This window comes from Lissotriton helveticus, chromosome 5_1 (assembly GCF_964261635.1).
Source record: "Lissotriton helveticus chromosome 5_1, aLisHel1.1, whole genome shotgun sequence".
Lineage (NCBI taxonomy): Eukaryota > Metazoa > Chordata > Amphibia > Caudata > Salamandridae > Lissotriton > Lissotriton helveticus.
In genome coordinates, this window is record NC_136065.1 from 1,045,961,441 (window position 1) to 1,045,984,261 (window position 22,821).

The 22,821-nt window shown below is 42.6% G+C and overlaps 1 protein-coding gene across 1 annotated transcript in view; it reads left to right on the forward strand.

Annotated features, from left to right (window-relative positions):
- MMS19 (MMS19 cytosolic iron-sulfur assembly component) overlaps positions 1-22,821 on the forward strand; it is a 466,622-nt gene that overhangs the window by 283,261 nt on the left and 160,540 nt on the right. The window contains exon 18 of the mRNA XM_078643578.1: positions 19,465-19,620. Coding sequence (XP_078499704.1) covers positions 19,465-19,620 — 156 coding nt within the window. The remainder of the gene's footprint in view (positions 1-19,464; positions 19,621-22,821) is intronic.

The window sequence follows — 22,821 nt, forward strand, 5'->3', positions numbered from 1 at the left end:
CGGATACACTTATCCGCCATAGCGGCTTATCTCCAAAACAGGCAGCATCTCTCCGTTTTCAGAGTGCCTGCCATTAAAGCCTTCCTAGAAGGACTGAAACGGGTCATCCCTCCCAGGACCCCGCCAGCTCCTGTATGGAACCTTAATGTGGTCCTCACCAGGCTGATGGGCCCACCTTTTGAGCCTCTGCATTCATGCGAGGTTCAGTTTTTAACATGGAAAGTGGCTTTTCTAATAGCCATTACGTCTCTGCGACGTGTTAGTGAGCTCCAGGCGCTCACTGTACAAGAGCCATTCATACAAATTCACTCGAACAGGGTGGTGCTGCGCACTAACCCTAAATTTCTTCCTAAGGTGGTTTCATAGTTCCATGTCAATCAGACCATTGAATTGCCCGCGTTCTTTCAAAACCCAGAGACAGTAGCCGAAAGAATGCTCCACACTCTTGACGTCAAACGAGCTTTGATGTACTACATCGATAGGACCAAAGATTTTAGGAAGACACAACAACTCTTTGTTGCCTTTTCAGCCCAGCACAAAGGCAACCCCATTTCCAAAGCAGGTATAGCCAGGTGGATCGTTAAGTGTATTCAAATTTGCTATCACAAGGCTAAGCGCACTTTAACGGTCCCCCCCAGAGCCCACTCCACCCGCAAGTTGGGGGCCTCCATGGCTTTCCTTGGTAATATCCCTTTGGAAGACATTTGTAGAGCAGCCACATGGTCTACACCACACACATTTACTAAACACTACTGTGTAGATGTGCACTCCAAGCAGCAAGCAGCTGTAGGGCAGGCTGTTCTTAAAACACTTTTTCAAACATCTGCAGCTGGCCCAGGCGGCCGCCGTTAATGGAGGGACTGCTATATATTCTATGCTATAGATATGAATTGAGCAGCCCACATGCCTCGAACTGAATATGCTACTTACCAGTATGCATCTGTTCTTGGCATGTAGGGCTGCTGACATTCATATCGCCCGCCCTCCTCCCCGGCGCCTGTAGCGGCTGCAGAATTCAAACTTACTCTTAGCATGGTCATCGCTCACACTGTTACACTCCATCTTCGCCACAATGGCTGAAAACAATCTGGGGATGGAGTCGATGCCCATGTGCACTGTAGTCCAGGGGAGGAGCCACCTATCTCGTGATACTTCGAAGACTCTTCCAGGACAACAATGTGCAATCATCCGGACCCAACACTAGGCGGCGATCTATGCTATAGATATGAATGTCAGCAGCCCTACATGCCAAGAACAGATGCATACTGGTAAGTAGCATATTCACTACTAATGCCACTGAGATTGTGGTTTCGATACCCGTACGGGCGAATGTGGGCTCATCCACCAGAGCCCAAGCTGCGACTTCTGCATTAGCTCGTGGCGTTCCAGTCCTGTACATCTGTCAGGCTGCTACGTGGGCATCTTTGCACACTTTTACCAAACCCTACTGCCTGGACAGTCAGGTCCACCATGACAGGCACTTTGCCTGTTCGGTCTTCCAGGACTTTTTGGTCTGAGCCAATGCACACACCTACCATCATTAAGATATTGTTTTGATATTTATTCCAAGGTAAGGAATTCTTGGCTAGACATCTCTGCCAAATTAACAAGTTAACTTATCTTCTGTAATGTCTTTTCTGTTAGAAAAACTATACTAGCCGAAGATTCCTTACAGACTCTCCCATCCTCCCCTTCTGTGAACCAGTTTCTCTACCTAAAAAAGTTCCTGTAGGCCCTTAGTATCTGCTTTCTGGTCAATCTGCCTTCTGACATGGCTCCTTGCTCCTGGCAAGAAAATAGTCACATAACCGAATGCTATCTATCATGGTCTGCCCAAAACATCTCTTTCCAGACTACAATTCGTTCAGAATCAAGCGGCGAGATTGGCCTTCGGGATTCCGAAATGGCAATCCGCCAAACCCCTCCTTCTAAAACTGCACTGGCTCCCGGTCATCTCGAGGGCAGCCTTTAAGATCGGCTGCCTCACCTTTAAATCTTTATCCGGTTCCTGTCCTGCTTTTCTGAAATCCCTCATCAGGACCTACAGTCCCTCACGGAACCTGAGATCCTCTCACCTGCACCTCTTACTTATTCCCCCTGTCAAACTCTGCAGATCTGGAGGCCGGAGATTCGCATTTCTGGCCCCCAAACTTTGGAATTCCTTCCCCCTCTCTCTCAAAACCTCCAACTCCCTCACCCTTTTCCGTAAATCCCTAAAAACTTGGCTCTTTCCTCGATCCAGCTAAAACCCTCCTAGCCCCTCAGTAGTCTGCCAGCGCCAGGAAACCCACGGTGTCAGCGCGCTTTACAAGCTCCCCTTACAATACAATAAAGAAACATGTCAGCGTGCTGGGGTGGTGCCTCGCTGGCAATGCTCACAAAGCTGATGCCTAGCCGTGCAATGCCACCTATTCGTATGCAGGGGTGCTGCTCTTGATTTTCTGGTTCCAGTCTGACCCCTGGGAAATATTCAAAGGTAAGAAATCTGCAGCTAGATAGTCTCTAGCAAAAAAGGCATAACCAAATGTAAGTAACTTGTTCATCAGACCCAGCAAACACAATTTGGGAGTGAGATCTAGTTATCCAGTATTGTATCTTTTATAGATTCACATGCTTGAGCCTTCCCTGTCGTCATGGTGGGAGTCCCACGGTAAAAGTAAAATAGCAGTACAAAGCTAAAAGGACAGTCTCCAATGAGAATCAACAGAATTTAGTAACCAGGTAACATCATTAAGGAACATCCAAACTCCAGCCAATCACATGACACACCCCTGAGTATCCATCCCCTGTAGAGCCACCATACCTCAGATATCTTACTGTACGTCGTGTGTTAGGGAGTCCCCCTGAGCTTGCTCAGTCACAGTGTTTCTCAATTGGAACTCTTTAACTTTCAGCTTTCTTTCCTCAACATTCTCTTCAACTGAGGTGCTGCGAGAAAGTGAGTTTTATGCTTATTTTCTGTATTTTGTACAGAATGTCAGAGAAAAAAAAAGGGCTGTTCAGGCCCTGTAAGACTTGTGGGAAGTCCAGGCTGTTCTCAGAGGATCCTCACATGGAGTGTTTATATTGCCTGTATCCAGAGCAGAAACCTAAAGATTGTAAGCACTGCTGGACTTACTCCTGTTGGGGAAGGCTTCTCATTTGGCTACAGAAGAAAAGGTCTATGAGCGAGTCTGACTCAGAGAGTGAGGAGAGGTCTCATTCCTCCTCAAAGAAAAGAAAGGAAGAAGATTCCGTCTTCTGGTCAGAAAGATCCGAAAAAGCAAAGACAGTTGAGCAAGGAGTCTTCAGAGGAAAGGAGAGGTAAAAAAGAGCAACCTGGCTCTTCTCAAACTCAAAAAAGATCTGGCTCTCCTCCTCCTTCTGCTCCACTTACTCCCTCTCAAGAAATCTGCCCGTCGTCGTACCTGTCTACGAGGTATTCTCCGCCTACAACCGTCGAGAGGAAGACTCCGTTGACTGTTTCGTCAGCGACATCGACAACATCCACAGTAAAGATGACATTTGCTGTCTCGTCGACGAAGATGGAGGTAGTGATGTCGTCGGCAACTTAGGTGAGGAGTTCGTCGACGCTAGAGCTTCACTGTCGATGGTACAATTGTATGCCACGCCGTCGACCAACGTCTCTGCCCTGTAGACGGTTACGTCCACACCGTCGTCACAGTCCCTGGTGAAGATTCCGGCGACAATCCTGGCGATGAAGAAAATGGACATACCAGTCGCAAAATCTCTTTTGCAAGACTTTTCAGAAATATTTCCTCTGCCTCCTTCATGCCTCCTGGATTTTTAGGAATCGGAGGATGAAGGTCCGTTTGGCCCTGCCTAATTGCCCCTCTTAACTGAGAGTGAAGTTGGATGAACAGGATCAGCCAGATAATCCTTCAACATACTTTGAGGGTGATTACTCCTTTCCAGAGAGGGGCTCTGGTGTGCAACACCTAGATACCTTCCAGGAGCTCTACCCATATTATGAACAGGAGGAGAAAGATTGTCAAGAACCCTCCATCAATGTGCCTATGTCACTAGTCACAGGCTTACGCTTCATGCTTGATGACTATTACAAATGATTTCCTGAGGCCAATGTGGCCCAAAAATCAGTTTCTCGCCAGGAGGCGCCTTCAGTGATTCCACTTCAGGAAACCCCTCTGGTTCCACCGAAACAGAAGTCCTTACCTCTTCTGCAAATCCCAACTAGGGCATCAGTCAGTGGAGACCAACAACTAGAAGAGGGTGTGATACAGGTGGACACTGATGTCCATGACCAGTGGATGGACTTTGTAGCGCATACTCTGCCTTCTCCCACGTTACCGGTGGCTGACTCTCCTCCTGCAGACATCGGTAGCTTCCACAATCCAAATTCTTTCTTCAGTGGAACTACATTTCATCCGACAAATGGGTGCTAGACGTCTTCAAGCATGGTCACACCCTAGAATTTATTCAACAACCTCCAGATTTCCCTCCAAAAAAGACTGCTCATCGACATCTGGTGCTTCTCAAAAGGAAAATAAAACTCCTTCTCGACAAGCAGGCAGTAGAGATAGTGCCGCACAGTCAGCGCAACTTAGGATTCTACTCCCTCTCTTTTCTCATAAAGAAAAGAACTGGAAAATGGAGGCAGGCCATGGACCTCAGATTGTTGAACAAGTTAATCAAAAGCCAATACTTTCGGATGCTGTCGCTCCAGGAGATTCAATAAACAAAAGAAGAGTGTCTGGGAGAAAATAGGGAAGAAGAACTACGCTTGGAGCTCAGTAACAACCACACTAGGATGTTTTAGAAGGCCCTCACTCACCACCTGGTGATGACATGCTTCATCATCGGGCCCCACCAAAGAGACCGAGTGTCTCTTTGGTGTGCTGCAACGCCAGGATTACTGCGGAGCTGGATGGTGAATATAGGGCGTGTTGAGTGAAAATGAAAAAATTAGTGAGTGATGAGGGTATTTATAAAAATTTTCAGTAGTGTATCTGAAGCAATTTTATTAATGATCACTAAAGACAGAAAATTTAAAATGTATTAAAGGATCCAGTCCACTTATAATTGAATGGTGGGATCCTAAAGAGTAGTCAACATGTTTCTTGCCATCGAAACGGTGTCAATTTACCCGGCAATTCTTCAGGACTGGGTGTGATAAACCCTGGCGGTATGGGCACTCTAAGGCCCACCCTTACCTAGGGACGTGAGATGTGAAAATTATAAAAAATGTGAAAAAGTGCAAAAAAATTAGGAATAAAGGATTAATTCCTAATTTACTCCTGGTTTAGGAGGCTTCAACTGATCGTTTCTGCACCTGAAAGGTAAGGGACAGAGACACAGATAGAACAGGACAAACATTTAGAATTACTCCTTGTTGCCAACAATTGTTTATGGTGAAATTGGTGCTCCAAACGTGAAAGACACTCTAGCTGTGGAAAAATAGCGCTATGTTTAACACCGCCTAGTAGCCACGGGTTCGCAAGGGCTATAAGAGGTGTTGTGTACTATTTGTGGTACGAGCTAGTAGTGACTAAGGGATAAAAACAAGTGAAGATCTTCCAAAAAAGATCGACATTTTTGCGATCAAATTAAAATATGTACACGTGATCATCAAGTTAAAAGGGTCTCACTTTTGAGGTGTTAAGAATAAACACCATAGGTCTCAGGAGGGGGGTGGGAGCGTATTTGGCACACCCTGTATCATGACATAACACAAGAAAAGAAAAACAAAAACCGGCATTGGAATCATGATTGCCCCAAATGGTTGGCCGTGCGCGATCAATACTTAGCTCATTGCAGGCAAGTTGTTCCTACTTACGCCCTCGACGCTCGGCACCCGTAGTGTACCTACGTCGCCCTTCTACCGGACCCCGACGATGAGTGAGTGGGATCCGTATGTTGTTTTGAATGCAGCGAGGCAGGGCGGCAAATACTTCCGGGTGGGCGTGGCCTGGTGGCGTGGTTAGACGTCACGTAGGCGTCTCTACACGCGGGCATCCCATTGGTCGTTGTCTCGTGGGTCTGCCCGGTAAGGGTTCCTTTCTGTTGCCTGGGTAGCCGCCAAACCTCCGCGGTAACAGTGAAAGGACGCTTCCGGGTGGGTGTGGTCACGTAACCTCATCACGGAGGCGTCGCTAGGCGGCAATAGTCCATTGGTTGGCGGTGACGTGCTGTAAAGCCCTCCTCGTCCGAGGGAAGGCGTCTGTGGTTACCAGGGTAACAGTGCTCCTAGGGATACAAACGTATTACCGTAATGGTTATTAAGCCTGACGGGTTGTGTAGAGGTAAAAAGAGGGAGGTATAGCTGATAAATAGTGACCTTCACATGAGGGTCAGGGGAGTTATTTTTATTTTTAGAGGCTCAGACAAATCAATGAATGAAAGAGGCTCAGACAAATCAATGAATGAAACACTTAATATCACAGGACTCTGATTCATTTGATTACTGCATTCCAAGGAATATCATCATTTAAACCAATAAGATGGGTGCCCAATCGGTAGACCCATCTCTGTTCTTTTTCAAAAAGAAGGTTTGTGATGTTTTTTGTGCCCCTTACATGCTCAATAATGGTCCACCGCATGTCGTTGGGGGTGTGGTTGTGATCCAGGAAATGGCGACTCAGTTTTGTTGTTAGTTTTTTACACCTGATATTGGAACGGTGTTCTCCTATTCTTTGCTTGACTTTGCGGGTGGTCATTCCTACGTAACGTAGGTCGCAGGAACATGTGATTAGATAGATAACATTATCCGTGTTACAGTTGGTCTGACATCTTTGTGTCCACGTTTTCCCTGGTTCTAGTTCTAGGGTTTTTGTGTGTGTCGTAAGGTGGCACACACTGCAGTTGGCACAAGGGAAGTGTCCAGTGATTTTCGGTAGACCCCATGTTTCTGTGACAGATCTTTCCGAGGTTGGTGTTTCAATCCTGGGTCGCGTATGTACAAGGCTGTCCCTCAGACTGCGCCCTTTTCTGAAAGAGAACAGTGGTTTCTCCCAGTCAGTTTTGATGCTGGATACAATGCGCCAGTTTCTGTTAATTGATTTCTTCATGTAGTTGGACATGGCATTGTATGTCGTTACGCAGGTCAGTGGTATGGTTTCATTGCTGATGATCTTATCTTCCAGGAGGGACTCACGTGGTTGGTTACGTGCCCTCTTGTACCCTTTATTTAGTATCTGGATAGGGTACCCTCGATATTTTAGCTTTTCTGTTAGTTCTGCCGACTGGGTTCTGAAGTCTTGGAGTTCTGAACAGTTGCGTCTGATTCGCAAATATTGTCCATATGGGAGGTTTTCTTTTAGGGGCCTCGGGTGGAAGCTTGTGAATTCGAGAAGGTTGTTACGAGCAGTCGGTTTTTGGTAAGTTTTTGTTAATAGTTTGGTGCCAAAAACCTGGATCTTGACGTCCAGGAAGGTGATCTCATTTTTGCTTTGTTCAGAGGTGAATTTGAGGTTGGTGTCTAGTGTATTTATCCAACCCAGAAAGGTTTGTAGTTGCTCATCACTGCCTGTCCATATCATTAGGACATCATCAATGTAACGCCTCCATATTTTGATTGAGGCCGTCCAGGGGCAGTTTGGTTGTGTAATGTGTCTAGCTTCAAAATCAGCGACATATAACCCCGCTACGCTGGGGGCAAATGTACTGCCCATTGAAGTCCCCGTAGTTTGAAGGTAGAGCTTGTTTCCGTAGGCAAAGAAATTTTCTTTGAGAGCTATAGTGGCACAGTCTAGGATGAAGGCCTTGGAGGTTTGGTAATCCCAGTTTTCGGAATCCAAAGCCATACCCAGGACCTTGATGGTGTCGTCCTGGGGGATACTGGTATATAGACTTTCAATATCTAGTGTCACCAGGGTGACTGTGTTTTCTCCAGGAGATTCTCCTTCTCTTGGATTCAGGGGATTACATGACCTCTCTGGATCTTCTGGATGCTTACTTTCACATTCCTATTCATCCAAAGCACCGCTGTTATCTCAGGTTCCAAGTGGCAGGGTGCCACTACCAGTTCAGGGTGCTACCCTTCGGGCTAAAGTCTGCGCCCAGGGTATTCACCAAGTGTTTAGTGCCAGTAGCAGCCTTCTCCGGCGTTCCGGTCACCAGGTCTTTCCCTACCTGGACGATTGGTTGATCAAGGCTCCGACTTATCATGCTGCATAAAAGTCCACGAGTGCATTTCTTTGCCTTTTTCGCTCTCTGGGCCTCACTCAATGAGGATAAGTCTTTGCTCCTTCCTTCTAGGTCTCTGGTCTTTCTGGGAGCGAGATTGGACACCAACCTCTCAATGGCCTTTCCCACAGAAGAAATAATTTCTCGACTACTAAGGATGACTCAATCCCTTTATTCAAAAAAGTTTGTTTCTGTAAGGATTTGCAAATCAATGTTGGGAATGTTGTCATCTTGCATACCGCTGATTCCTCACTGTCTGTTGTGGTTGAGTCCTCTCCAGGAGCATTTCGACAACCAATGGGTTCAAGTCCGAGGCTCCTTCGAGGACGTCATCTCAGTCACTCCTCTAATGATCAAGGCGATGTCTAGGTGGGAAGTCAAAAGCAATCTCTCACAAGGTCTATCATTCCTTTCTCCGGTGCCTCTAATGGTCATGACAACGGATGCTTCCATGGAGGGATGGGGTGATCATCTCCAAGAGCTTCAGGTTCAAGGGAAGTGGTCGGATCAGGAATCTCTTTACCACATCAACCTGTTGGAGTTGAAGGCAGTTGTTCTAGGGCTACGTTCCTTTCTTCCAAGGATAAAAGGCTCTTCAATCCTTGTCCGCACAAACAACACAACCACAATGTTTAACCTACAGAAACAAGGAAGGACGCAATCGCCGGCTCTCTCAACTCTGGCACAATGAATTTGGAATTGGTTGATTCAAGACAATATCTCCTTACAAGTCCAACACGTTCCAGGGGTGCTCAACAAATGGGCCGATTCGCTCAGCAGAAATTCCAAGCAGTGTCAAGAATAGGAATAGGATGCCGTTCAACTCAAAGGAATTTTTCAGTGTTGGGGATCGCCAACCCTGGATCTGTTTGCTACATTTCTCAACAAAAAATTTGAGTTCTGTGCCAGCAGATTCCCTCAACCAGGTTCCCTAGGGAATGCCTTCCATTTCTCCTGGGAAGGGACATTTGCCTCTGTTCCCATTGATACCCAAGGTCCTGCAAAAGATAGAGCGAGAACCTTGCTGCATTCTCATTGCCCCAGCGTGGGCAAGGCAATACTGGTTCACAGAGCTGTTCGCCTACCAGACGTCTCTCCAATTCGTCTGCAACCCTCAGAACTTCTACTTTCTATGGACCAAGGCCAGGTGATTCATCCACAAGTTCAGTCTCTTCACTTGTCGGCCTGGCTCCTCATCACACTGAATTCGGGGACATAGATATTCCTGAGGAGTGCCATTCCATTCTCAACAAGGCCCGTGTTCCCTCCACAGTCACATGTTACTCTGCCAAATGGAGAAGGTTCTGCTCCTGGTGTGCAAATTATTCATGTCATCCACTCTCTTCATCTCCGGAGGAGGTTTTGCCATATCTCCTGTCTCTAGCAAAGACTGGTCTTTCTCTTTCCTCTGTAAAAGTCCATTTGGCCGTGATTTCTGCAGATTGGTGAAGGAATTCATAAAAGGCCTTTTCAAAGTCTTCCAGCCATTTCTGCCTGTTCCGGTGCTCTGGTAATTGAACATTGTGTTGTCCCATCTCATGAAAGCACCATTCGGACCGATTCCCGAATGCGACATAACATTTCTATCTTGGAAGGTGGCTTTTCTCTTAGCTATCACGTCGGCTAGACATATTAGTGAAATAACCCTATCTTATATTCCAGCAGGATAGAGTGGTGCTACACACGAATCCCTTGTTTATACCCATATTACCTACCACGTTCCATCTCAATGAACCTGTGGTCCTGCCTTTGTTCTTTCCTGCTCCATCGACACCAACAGAGAGAGCCCTGCATTCTTTGGACATCAAACGATTTAAAATGTTTTACCTTCAAAGGACTGAAGCATTCCGCAAATCTACTCCATTGCTGATCGTCTTCTCTGCCCCTAGGAAGGGTCAGGCTTTGACTAGAGCTTCGATTTGCTCGCTGGGTTCCGTCTACTATAACATTCTGCCATGAAAGAGCGGGTCACCCTCTTGTTTCCAAAGTGACTGCTCACTCCAAAGGAAGATGGCAACATCCTTGTCCCTGTTTGCCGGAGTGTTCCTGCCAGACATTTGCAGGGCAGCGACATGGTCAAGTGGCCTTACCTTTACAAGGCACTACTGCCTGGACACTTTGCGAAAGAAGGATGCTGCGGTTGGCCGAGTGGCTCTTCGTCGTCTGTTCGCTTAAGGTCGGTCTCAGTTACTGAGGTTTATTAAAAATTCTTATCATCATTATTTTGTTTATTGCTATTTTGATTATTATTATTATTATTATCTCTGTCAATCTTATTTTATAACTGTGAAAGTTAAGATTCTTGGTTCACTTCAGGTGATGGCATTTTGTCGCATGGTGGGATGGTTCACCTGTTTTCCCCACCTCCGATTGTGATTATGTACTGCTTACTAGTCTGATTCAAGCATGTACATCTATAAAAGATACAATACTGGAGAAAAAACAAGGTACCTAACTGTAAACTGTGGTTCAACAGTATTGATATCTTTTATAGATTCACATGCGGCCTTCCATCCTCCCCTTACAGGTGCACCCTTCCATACCTCTTTTATTTGACTAACTACACTCGTGCTCGAAATCTGACGTATGGTGGCTCTGCAGGGGATGGATACTCAGGGGTCTGTCATGGGATTGGCTGGAGTTTGGATGTTCCTTAATAATGTTCACTGGTTACTAAATTCTGTTGATTCTCATGGGAGACTGTCCTTTTAGCTTTGTACTGCTAGTTTACTGTTACCGTAGGACTCCCACCATGACGACAGGGAAGATTCAGGCTTTGGGAATGTATACAAGAAATCAATATTGGAGAACCACAGTGTACAGGTATACATATTGTTTCCCACTAAATTCTTTAATGTGCTCTAGTATCTCTTCCCATTATCGTTTAATATAGTCACATTCACATACCATACCAAACATCCTGTAGTAGTTGAAGGTGGTCTTTCAGTCAAAGAAATAGTTTTGTCCTCCATTCTCGGACAATACAGTTTCACTCTACACATGCCGTACTAATTTCTGTTTTACATCAACAATCCAAAGCTGCTCATATCCCGCAGCTATACAAGCTAGCAGTGGACAATTACTTTCTAGAATTTGATGATGTACATTAATTTCTGACGGTCATATAACCTGGATACAGTACATAATCATAGATTTAATAGGCTAATATGCATCCTCCACGAGTGGAAGCTGCATGAAGCGTGGATAATACTGTTTTAATCAAAATCTGCAGAGTAAATACTAAATGTAACCTTTTTGCCATGTGGATGGCCAAATCAGCTTTGCCAGTCTATTTCTGGATGCTTTCTCTAATTTACTTTAGGAGGGTCAAGTAATTGTTGTTACTTTGGTTCTTGGACCTCCTAAATCTGGTGGAAGGAAAATAAAAAAACAAGTTTCTTGATGCAGAACTTAGGGCCATATGTAATAATATATGGTTTCAAAATACTGGTTACAGTTTGCGATAAAGATTTTCAAGAGCCACCCAATGTATTACTAGGTCATTTAGTAAAAATCAGAATCATATTAGGTCTCAATCTGACCTACCTCATGCATATTAATGAGGTAAGTTGTAAATTCCGACCTGCTAAGATTAATTGCCATCACTGGGATGGTTGCCTTTTGAAGTCGGCAGAGCACCATGTATGATATTGCTTCAAATAAACCTGTTTAGAGTGGAGCTCCATTCAGCTCCATGAAGCCATTTGCACAGCGTCATGCCGCCCTTGGCGTGCATGTTTATTTCGAAGGTAGTTTAACCATTTATCAGTAGTAATCCTAATGTTGCTTCCAATTTTTTCGCTTATCTTAATCATGTGTATTTTCATCTTCCTTTATCCAAATCCACCAACACGATTGATGTGCCAATTTTCAGCTTTCTATTATTCTAACTGTGCCGATCCTGGCCTCTTGTAAGAATAAGAATGATGCAGTGTTCATCACAGGCAGTATTTTATTAAACATAAAACCCAATGCATTTCGGGCCCTTGTAGGGCCCTTCTTCGGGGGTCACTACAATTTAAAAGAAACACATTTTAAAGAAACACCATTAGCAACAATGTTTTACAAATATATGTAAAGTTTAAACAAAATTACATAAATGATGCGCTTTTCCTAAATCATTAATAATTGGCATATTGCATCTAACTCCGCATATCTTCCCTTTCAGTATACCAAAAGTACACCCATCCTCGGATTGTCACTGTCACCCTCCGTGATTCTCCATTTCTATATGACTTGTCACGCTTCCCAAGTGGTCCCAAACAATTCTTTAGCCTTAGTTGTGCCCATCCCCCAACCTTCCTACTTGCTATAAAACATCCTTCTCTGGACACGTGCTGACTGCCAAAATTACCGCTGATGTAAAAGTTTTAACAAGCTTGTGAAACAGGCATATTCTTTATCATTTTTAAATGCTCTCTTGGTGTTAAAACGACAAAAAGTCACTTATTTCCTAATCCTAATTATAAAGTTAAACAACTTGTCTTCCACCCAACGCTGTTTCGTACCTGCTGTGATCAAGCTTTTAAAAGCAGCAGTCCGCGCGTTACATCCTCGAGCTGTAATCCATTACTAACTGCCAGCTTCTTCTTAAGTCCCACCTCCCGAGAAATCTCCCTCTAAGTCACATGTTCGTTACCAATCCCCACCCAATTGTGTCTTCCCCACATTTCGGACTGCATATCCCAAGATGCATGTGCTGTGGTCGGCGCTGTATTGTTTCGTGTTGCATTAGTCATTAGTCATTAATTAAAAACATTGTCTCAAATCTGTGTTCCGAATCCATGTTTCTTTGTGCTTGTGCCACACTGCTTGAGATGAACCAAGTTCTTCCGTCGAGTTCAGTGGATTTTTGAGTTAGTTTTACATCTTTTTGTTTCTTGTCAAGTCTTTGTGTGCGGGTGCATTCCTTTAAGGTAGGGCCGTAGTATGAATGTCAAATAAGTGAAGGGATGCACACCATTCTTTTTATTTTTTGTTCTTCAAGTGATTCCAGCCTTTGTAAAGTTCGCGTGCAGAATGGTTATTCTGGCCAGCCCCTTTGCCATTTAGAAAGATAAACCTGTTTAGAGTGGAGCTCCATTCAGCTCCATGAAGCCATTTGCACAGCGTCATGCCGCCCTTGGCGTGCATGTTTATTTCGAAGGTAGTTTAACCATTTATCAGTAGTAATCCTAATGTTGCTTCCAATTTTTTCGCTTATCTTAATCATGTGTATTTTCATCTTCCTTTATCCAAATCCACCAACACGATTGATGTGCCAATTTTCAGCTTTCTATTATTCTAACTGTGCCGATCCTGGCCTCTTGTAAGAATAAGAATGATGCAGTGTTCATCACAGGCAGTATTTTATTAAACATAAAACCCAATGCATTTCGGGCCCTTGTAGGGCCCTTCTTCGGGGGTCACTACAATTTAAAAGAAACACATTTTAAAGAAACACCATTAGCAACAATGTTTTACAAATATATGTAAAGTTTAAACAAAATTACATAAATGATGCGCTTTTCCTAAATCATTAATAATTGGCATATTGCATCTAACTCCGCATATCTTCCCTTTCAGTATACCAAAAGTACACCCATCCTCGGATTGTCACTGTCACCCTCCGTGATTCTCCATTTCTATATGACTTGTCACGCTTCCCAAGTGGTCCCAAACAATTCTTTAGCCTTAGTTGTGCCCATCCCCCAACCTTCCTACTTGCTATAAAACATCCTTCTCTGGACACGTGCTGACTGCCAAAATTACCGCTGATGTAAAAGTTTTAACAAGCTTGTGAAACAGGCATATTCTTTATCATTTTTAAATGCTCTCTTGGTGTTAAAACGACAAAAAGTCACTTATTTCCTAATCCTAATTATAAAGTTAAACAACTTGTCTTCCACCCAACGCTGTTTCGTACCTGCTGTGATCAAGCTTTTAAAAGCAGCAGTCCGCGCGTTACATCCTCGAGCTGTAATCCATTACTAACTGCCAGCTTCTTCTTAAGTCCCACCTCCCGAGAAATCTCCCTCTAAGTCACATGTTCGTTACCAATCCCCACCCAATTGTGTCTTCCCCACATTTCGGACTGCATATCCCAAGATGCATGTGCTGTGGTCGGCGCTGTATTGTTTCGTGTTGCATTAGTCATTAGTCATTAATTAAAAACATTGTCTCAAATCTGTGTTCCGAATCCATGTTTCTTTGTGCTTGTGCCACACTGCTTGAGATGAACCAAGTTCTTCCGTCGAGTTCAGTGGATTTTTGAGTTAGTTTTACATCTTTTTGTTTCTTGTCAAGTCTTTGTGTGCGGGTGCATTCCTTTAAGGTAGGGCCGTAGTATGAATGTCAAATAAGTGAAGGGATGCACACCATTCTTTTTATTTTTTGTTCTTCAAGTGATTCCAGCCTTTGTAAAGTTCGCGTGCAGAATGGTTATTCTGGCCAGCCCCTTTGCCATTTAGAAAGATAAACCTGTTTAGAGTGGAGCTCCATTCAGCTCCATGAAGCCATTTGCACAGCGTCATGCCGCCCTTGGCGTGCATGTTTATTTCGAAGGTAGTTTAACCATTTATCAGTAGTAATCCTAATGTTGCTTCCAATTTTTTCGCTTATCTTAATCATGTGTATTTTCATCTTCCTTTATCCAAATCCACACATCTAGCACAGTTAGAATAATAGAAAGCTGAAAATTGGCACATCAATCGTGTTGGTGGATTTGGATAAAGGAAGATGAAAATACACATGATTAAGATAAGCGAAAAAATTGGAAGCAACATTAGGATTACTACTGATAAATGGTTAAACTACCTTCGAAATAAACATGCACGCCAAGGGCGGCATGACGCTGTGCAAATGGCTTCATGGAGCTGAATGGAGCTCCACTCTAAACAGGTTTATCTTTCTAAATGGCAAAGGGGCTGGCCAGAATAACCATTCTGCACGCGAACTTTACAAAGGCTGGAATCACTTGAAGAACAAAAAATAAAAAGAATGGTGTGCATCCCTTCACTTATTTGACATTCATACTACGGCCCTACCTTAAAGGAATGCACCCGCACACAAAGACTTGACAAGAAACAAAAAGATGTAAAACTAACTCAAAAATCCACTGAACTCGACGGAAGAACTTGGTTCATCTCAAGCAGTGTGGCACAAGCACAAAGAAACATGGATTCGGAACACAGATTTGAGACAATGTTTTTAATTAATGACTAATGACTAATGCAACACGAAACAATACAGCGCCGACCACAGCACATGCATCTTGGGATATGCAGTCCGAAATGTGGGGAAGACACAATTGGGTGGGGATTGGTAACGAACATGTGACTTAGAGGGAGATTTCTCGGGAGGTGGGACTTAAGAAGAAGCTGGCAGTTAGTAATGGATTACAGCTCGAGGATGTAACGCGCGGACTGCTGCTTTTAAAAGCTTGATCACAGCAGGTACGAAACAGCGTTGGGTGGAAGACAAGTTGTTTAACTTTATAATTAGGATTAGGAAATAAGTGACTTTTTGTCGTTTTAACACCAAGAGAGCATTTAAAAATGATAAAGAATATGCCTGTTTCACAAGCTTGTTAAAACTTTTACATCAGCGGTAATTTTGGCAGTCAGCACGTGTCCAGAGAAGGATGTTTTATAGCAAGTAGGAAGGTTGGGGGATGGGCACAACTAAGGCTAAAGAATTGTTTGGGACCACTTGGGAAGCGTGACAAGTCATATAGAAATGGAGAATCACGGAGGGTGACAGTGACAATCCGAGGATGGGTGTACTTTTGGTATACTGAAAGGGAAGATATGCGGAGTTAGATGCAATATGCCAATTATTAATGATTTAGGAAAAGCGCATCATTTATGTAATTTTGTTTAAACTTTACATATATTTGTAAAACATTGTTGCTAATGGTGTTTCTTTAAAATGTGTTTCTTTTAAATTGTAGTGACCCCCGAAGAAGGGCCCTACAAGGGCCCGAAATGCATTGGGTTTTATGTTTAATAAAATACTGCCTGTGATGAACACTGCATCATTCTTATTCTTACAAGAGGCCAGGATCGGCACAGTTAGAATAATAGAAAGCTGAAAATTGGCACATCAATCGTGTTGGTGGATTTGGATAAAGGAAGATGAAAATACACATGATTAAGATAAGCGAAAAAATTGGAAGCAACATTAGGATTACTACTGATAAATGGTTAAACTACCTTCGAAATAAACATGCACGCCAAGGGCGGCATGACGCTGTGCAAATGGCTTCATGGAGCTGAATGGAGCTCCACTCTAAACAGGTTTATCTTTCTAAATGGCAAAGGGGCTGGCCAGAATAACCATTCTGCACGCGAACTTTACAAAGGCTGGAATCACTTGAAGAACAAAAAATAAAAAGAATGGTGTGCATCCCTTCACTTATTTGACATTCATACTACGGCCCTACCTTAAAGGAATGCACCCGCACACAAAGACTTGACAAGAAACAAAAAGATGTAAAACTAACTCAAAAATCCACTGAACTCGACGGAAGAACTTGGTTCATCTCAAGCAGTGTGGCACAAGCACAAAGAAACATGGATTCGGAACACAGATTTGAGACAATGTTTTTAATTAATGACTAATGACTAATGCAACACGAAACAATACAGCGCCGACCACAGCACATGCATCTTGGGATATGCAGTCCGAAATGTGGGGAAGACACAATTGGGTGGGGATTGGTAACGAACATGTGACTTAGAGGGAGATTTCTCGGGAGGTGGGACTTAAGAAGAAGCTGGCAGTTAGTAATGGATTACAGCTCGAGGATGTAACGCGCGGACTGCTGCTTTTAAAAGCTTGATCACAGCAGGTACGAAACAGCGTTGGGTGGAAGACAAGTTGTTTAACTTTATAATTAGGATTAGGAAATAAGTGACTTTTTGTCGTTTTAACACCAAGAGAGCATTTAAAAATGATAAAGAATATGCCTGTTTCACAAGCTTGTTAAAACTTTTACATCAGCGGTAATTTTGGCAGTCAGCACGTGTCCAGAGAAGGATGTTTTATAGCAAGTAGGAAGGTTGGGGGATGGGCACAACTAAGGCTAAAGAATTGTTTGGGACCACTTGGGAAGCGTGACAAGTCATATAGAAATGGAGAATCACGGAGGGTGACAGTGACAATCCGAGGATGGGTGTACTTTTGGTATACTGAAAGGGAAGATATGCGGAGTTAGATGCAATATGCCAATTATTAATGATTTAGGAAAAGCGCATCATTTATGTAATTTTGTTTAAACTTTACATATATTTGTAAAACATTGTTGCTAATGGTGTTTCTTTAAAATGTGTTTCTTTTAAATTGTAGTGACCCCCGAAGAAGGGCCCTACAAGGGCCCGAAATGCATTGGGTTTTATGTTTAATAAAATACTGCCTGTGATGAACACTGCATCATTCTTATTCTTACAAGAGGCCAGGATCGGCACAGTTAGAATAATAGAAAGCTGAAAATTGGCACATCAATCGTGTTGGTGGATTTGGATAAAGGAAGATGAAAATACACATGATTAAGATAAGCGAAAAAATTGGAAGCAACATTAGGATTACTACTGATAAATGGTTAAACTACCTTCGAAATAAACATGCACGCCAAGGGCGGCATGACGCTGTGCAAATGGCTTCATGGAGCTGAATGGAGCTCCACTCTAAACAGGTTTATCTTTCTAAATGGCAAAGGGGCTGGCCAGAATAACCATTCTGCACGCGAACTTTACAAAGGCTGGAATCACTTGAAGAACAAAAAATAAAAAGAATGGTGTGCATCCCTTCACTTATTTGACATTGCTTCAAATAAGGCACCCATCTTTTTAAATGCAGTTATTTTTCCTTAAAGGAAAACGGGATGCATTTATAAAGAAAAAAGGAGAAGTTTTACAAACTTTTTTTTTAGGAGTAAGCAGGTGTCACATGGACCACTGCCTACTTGTAATAAGTTTTCTACCAATATTCAGAAGAAGGGGTCCTTTGGAGCTCCTTTTTTGGGGTGAATGGATTACCATTACCTTTGTGTAGTTGGTAAAATATTTGTTTTGTGACCAGATTTTGATTGCAGAAATTTAATACATAGCTGAAGGAATAGGTATTTGGAAGAGACACCCTACACACACCCTTTACAAATACAGACTATGTATGGTTTCCTGAACCCATGTATCTATTCGGAAAACCTCTTCCAAATGGTTAAATGGGCTAAGTACATTTAAAAATAGGGTTTTAGCATTTGCAAACCCTCTGATTTGCTGAATCATAGGGTTTGCAAATCCTAAATCCCTCTGTTCATCTGGCCCCTAGTTACCAGATATTATGCATTACATATCAGAAACTGGTTACCACAATGAAGAAAAGATTAAGGACACTATTATATAACTTGGACAAATTGAACCTCCACTCGGTCCTGATGATGGTTTTGATATAGTACCCAAACTAGACCAAAATGGCAATGGATTAGATCATTGAAGGGGTGGATCTAGTAATTTGAATACCTCTTTTGAGCATCCTTCTGAAGGCATTTGTAGGAACCTCTTGTATGTCCCCTCAATGAGATATCCACCTTCTTGTGTTATACTGTTGTCAATGTTTACTCCATATCTTATTTCCTGTTTAAAAGGGTTGATATCAGGTGGGGGCCAGGTAGGGTTAATATAGCAAATTAAAAATTATATATTTTGTACAATATATGGAAAAAAATTGTATTTTGCTCTCTATTTCTTCTACATCTCTCGTGATTTGAATTTATGCATTGAGAGTATTTGATATTTTTTCCATTAATACATTAATATGCGTACATATTACTGATTCATTGCCCAAGGCGCACTTTCTTTGCGTTCTTATATTGGTGACCTCACCCCAAGTTTCCCGTGCAGGGTACACCCTACAGTTTTATTTCCAGTTGTTAATGCTTAATCAGTATACATCAGATGCATATACCTACTTTGGTGTTAATACATCTCTAAGGAATTTCAGGCCTGAGGACACCAGTTTATGTATCCAAGTCTCCTGCAAAATAAAGTACTTACATTTCCTGATTGCACAAGAGTGTGTTGCATTTTTAAGACTAAGTAATGATGGCAGGTATGGTTATTCACACGTTCTGGATGAATGCAGTGTTCCCTTATTACCAGCGAGATGTTACTTTCGGTGTTGCAATAAGAATGCACGTTGTTACATTCCTGTTGGTTTTTAGTTTCTGTAAGTGTGCTTGCTATAAGACCTCTTTTATCACGGCCTATGTGTTGCACTTCTTTGCAGTTGTTCACTTTTTGCTGCCTATCAAATAATTAAAACTAGTGTTTCTTATGCCTGCAGAAACAATGGAGACTTGCCAGAATGAAGACTCTGCACCAATTCAGCATTCTTTGAGGCAGCGCCGTCTTGAAGCACTATCTGGTGTATCCACACACCCCAGTATTGTGAAAGAAACTGTGCCTGTCCTACTGCGCTACATGCACGCGACACACAATGGTAAGTGTGAAATAAATTGTAGTACCTGGTATACTAGGAAAATACAGCAACAGTTTGGGTCATTGCAGAAAACTGCTCTCCTAATAACTTTGATTGTGGGGCAGGTTCCAGTGGGGTTTTTGTAGAGCGAATCAGCTTGGGGGTAAATGTTTCTAAAACCAAGGAGATTCCCCTCAGGACGGATTCATATTTAGCGCAATATATTCTGTCACGGTTGAAAATATAAAGAGTCAAGACTTTTGTTCGCTTTGGTGCTAAGGTGGTTGCATCAGGCTTGTTGAATTGTCATATTGATATGACTAAGGTGGCACTGAGCTGTGCATTGTCATAGGATTAAACCTAAAACTTTGGTGTGCGTGATAAGATAAAAAGATCTGGCAAAGAATCGCAGTGAATATTGGTCATTGGGTAAACATGATTAATCCCCAGGAAGCAAAATAACTAAGAAATACACTTGACCATTGTTTCATGTTTGATAAATGTTAAAGATATTTTTTTAATGATGTTATCATTATTGTAGTAAGATGCTCCATAGATGCAGGACTACAACTTAGTAGGCTACACATTACCAACAATGCAGATACAATTATTTCCTTATATGAGATTTGTAGCAATGCATAAAACAAAAGAAGAGCAAGTAAAAAACAGATTTCGTAGGAAAAGAGGTCACTGATTGCCAGAGAAAAAGGATAGCTAAAGTATCAGGGCTTCAGAATCATTGTGTTCTCAGATTGTAACTCCACAGTGCAAGCAGAGTAAAAATCATTTATGTATGTGTATCGATTTTAGAGGGAACAGAAAATGACTTATACCATGTTGTATCTTACATAGTTAGTCATATAGCCCAGTTGTAATCCCATTTCTTTTAATACTCATGAGCATCCAGGTGACTTCATTCATCACAATTTTTCCTCTATCAGATTTCTTTGTCGCCTTGGTCCTGACAAAATTCAGAGGAAGGGCAGAGGATTAGTCAGATGTGTATTTTGGGTGCAACATATATTTGTGCTAGGTGCAATTGTTCTTTTGTCTGGCACCTTAGAATTATTTTCTGACTTGGACTGGTATTGGCTGTTGTATAGTTTGGGAATCTACTAGCCTCTGTGTGTATTTTTATTGTTGCAGTTGTGTTGTTTGGAAGGGATGGTTGGGCTGCGTGTCAGGTAGAATGTAATACATTACAGGGTGTAGTGTCAGCGAGGGTGTTGGGAGTGATAGGAGACTGTACTCACAGATGTTGAAAAGATGTTCACTTTGGCCTGACTCCCCCATCTCCCTCAGCTGAATACATTGATCTAAATCATTGTGAGACACCTTTCAGGAGATATTTGACATACATGGTGAAATTAGCAATAGGGTTGTACAGGATTACTGTGGCAGGAGCTTTCAACCCCATGTCCATGGTTGGTTGATGTACATGGTTAGATAGTGGGGATTTTTTTCTTGTTCTGTAAATGTGGCAATCTTACAAGAGTTTCTTTGCTGCTTCTGAGAAGTGATGGTAGGGCGCGACGTGTGCTATTAGTGTACCACATCATGGGCAGTCTGCTGATCTACTATTAACCTACAATGTTAGGGGCCTCGGGAACCAATGCGTGACCCTCCTCAGAAATTAGGGATGCCTTAAGGGTTTCTCATTACATAAAAAAATATTGCGAGATAGTTGTTGGATTTTAAACTATTTTAAGTTATTAAAAAATGTATTTGAAATGAGGTTTATAATTGTTGATGAAACAATCGTAAATTGCAGAATTACATTGATAAATGTGTGCATCCTTAATCTAAGTAGCTCGGCATTTTATGAAGAAGTTCCGAATTTATTAGGAAATGTCATGAGATTATGTGCTCATAGATGCTGGGTGGAGCCTTAATCTAACGATAAATATGGACGAGTCATCTGCTACTCAGAAGTACATGTCTGGGCCGTCACTGGCAGTACTGCAGCTACACAACATGCCTATATTGGTGGGTGTTAAGAGGCATCTTCATTATAGTTCGGAGCAATATATTGTTTATCTATTTACATATGATGCTTTTAAAAAAAAATGGTGTCCTATTGATCTCAGTAGCACTTTAATACTTGGTGACGGAATGCATTATTTATGTAAAGACAGTATAATTTTTGTGCCCTGTTGTGGTTCACCTGCAGAGTTGTACATCTCAAACACCGAGAATTTCTACAGCTTCTTTTCCAGTGTGAACCCAACACTTAGAGGCCTCAGCTCCCTCCCTCTGGGGCTTCTACCATTATCAGGATAGAAAGTTTAACCAAATCCTTTCCTTTTCAAGGAAAATGGTGGTTCTTTTCTCCTCACAGGAGAAATGTTGTGGCCAAGATACCGATCTTCACACTTTCCCTTTCTGAGTTAAAGGGTTCTTAGTAGCCAGGATACAAAGCAATGACAACTGCATGCATGAGACGCTAGCACAAAGAGGGAGTAATAGGATACTTAATAGCTATCAGCATAACATTATGCAGTGTGTTCGATTGTTTTTGCTCCGACGTAAAGACTAAAAGATGTGATATTCATACATCAAGTTAAGAGAATAAAAAAGCATGTGTGCACACAGTACTTTTTCATCATTAACTGTTATCTTGACATAGGAAGAAAGGCCTTTTGCTTGCATACGTTTCCTGTACTATTTTGTGTATAGGAGAGTACAACTGGGTTGGAGACAAAGGAGCAGAGATAACACAGCTCAAGGCCTATGGAAGGGGGTTACATTTACAAAAGAAGAGTAAGGCTTGCATATGGCATATTCTGAAGGTCTTCTTCCATGAGATTCTGCAGACACACTTTCAAGAGGTGATGCGGAGGGTGTTGGGGTGGGTGTTGGGGAAGAGTGAGCTGTGACTTGCAATTCAATGGTACAGGGGATAAGGTTGGAGGCTATGTTTTTTTTTTTTAAAGACTTTATTTTGAGCGTGATGTTAAAGAAAAAAACCTTTGGGCAAATCAGTACATGTCTCATCTGTAACGCAAGGAGTCATCAAGTTCTCAATAGACACAGCCATTTAGCCCACATCCCGGAGGCTGGGCGGCAATAGATAGCAAAGATAAGGGCTCCGTATTCATGACAAAGCAATAAACATGCCGAAATTACAGCCAGATAAAGGAAAACATCATCACCACGCTCTTTTTCTGTTTACTAGAACTAAAGGAAAAACTTTCCCTCCCCTCCTCCCACCAACTCTGCATC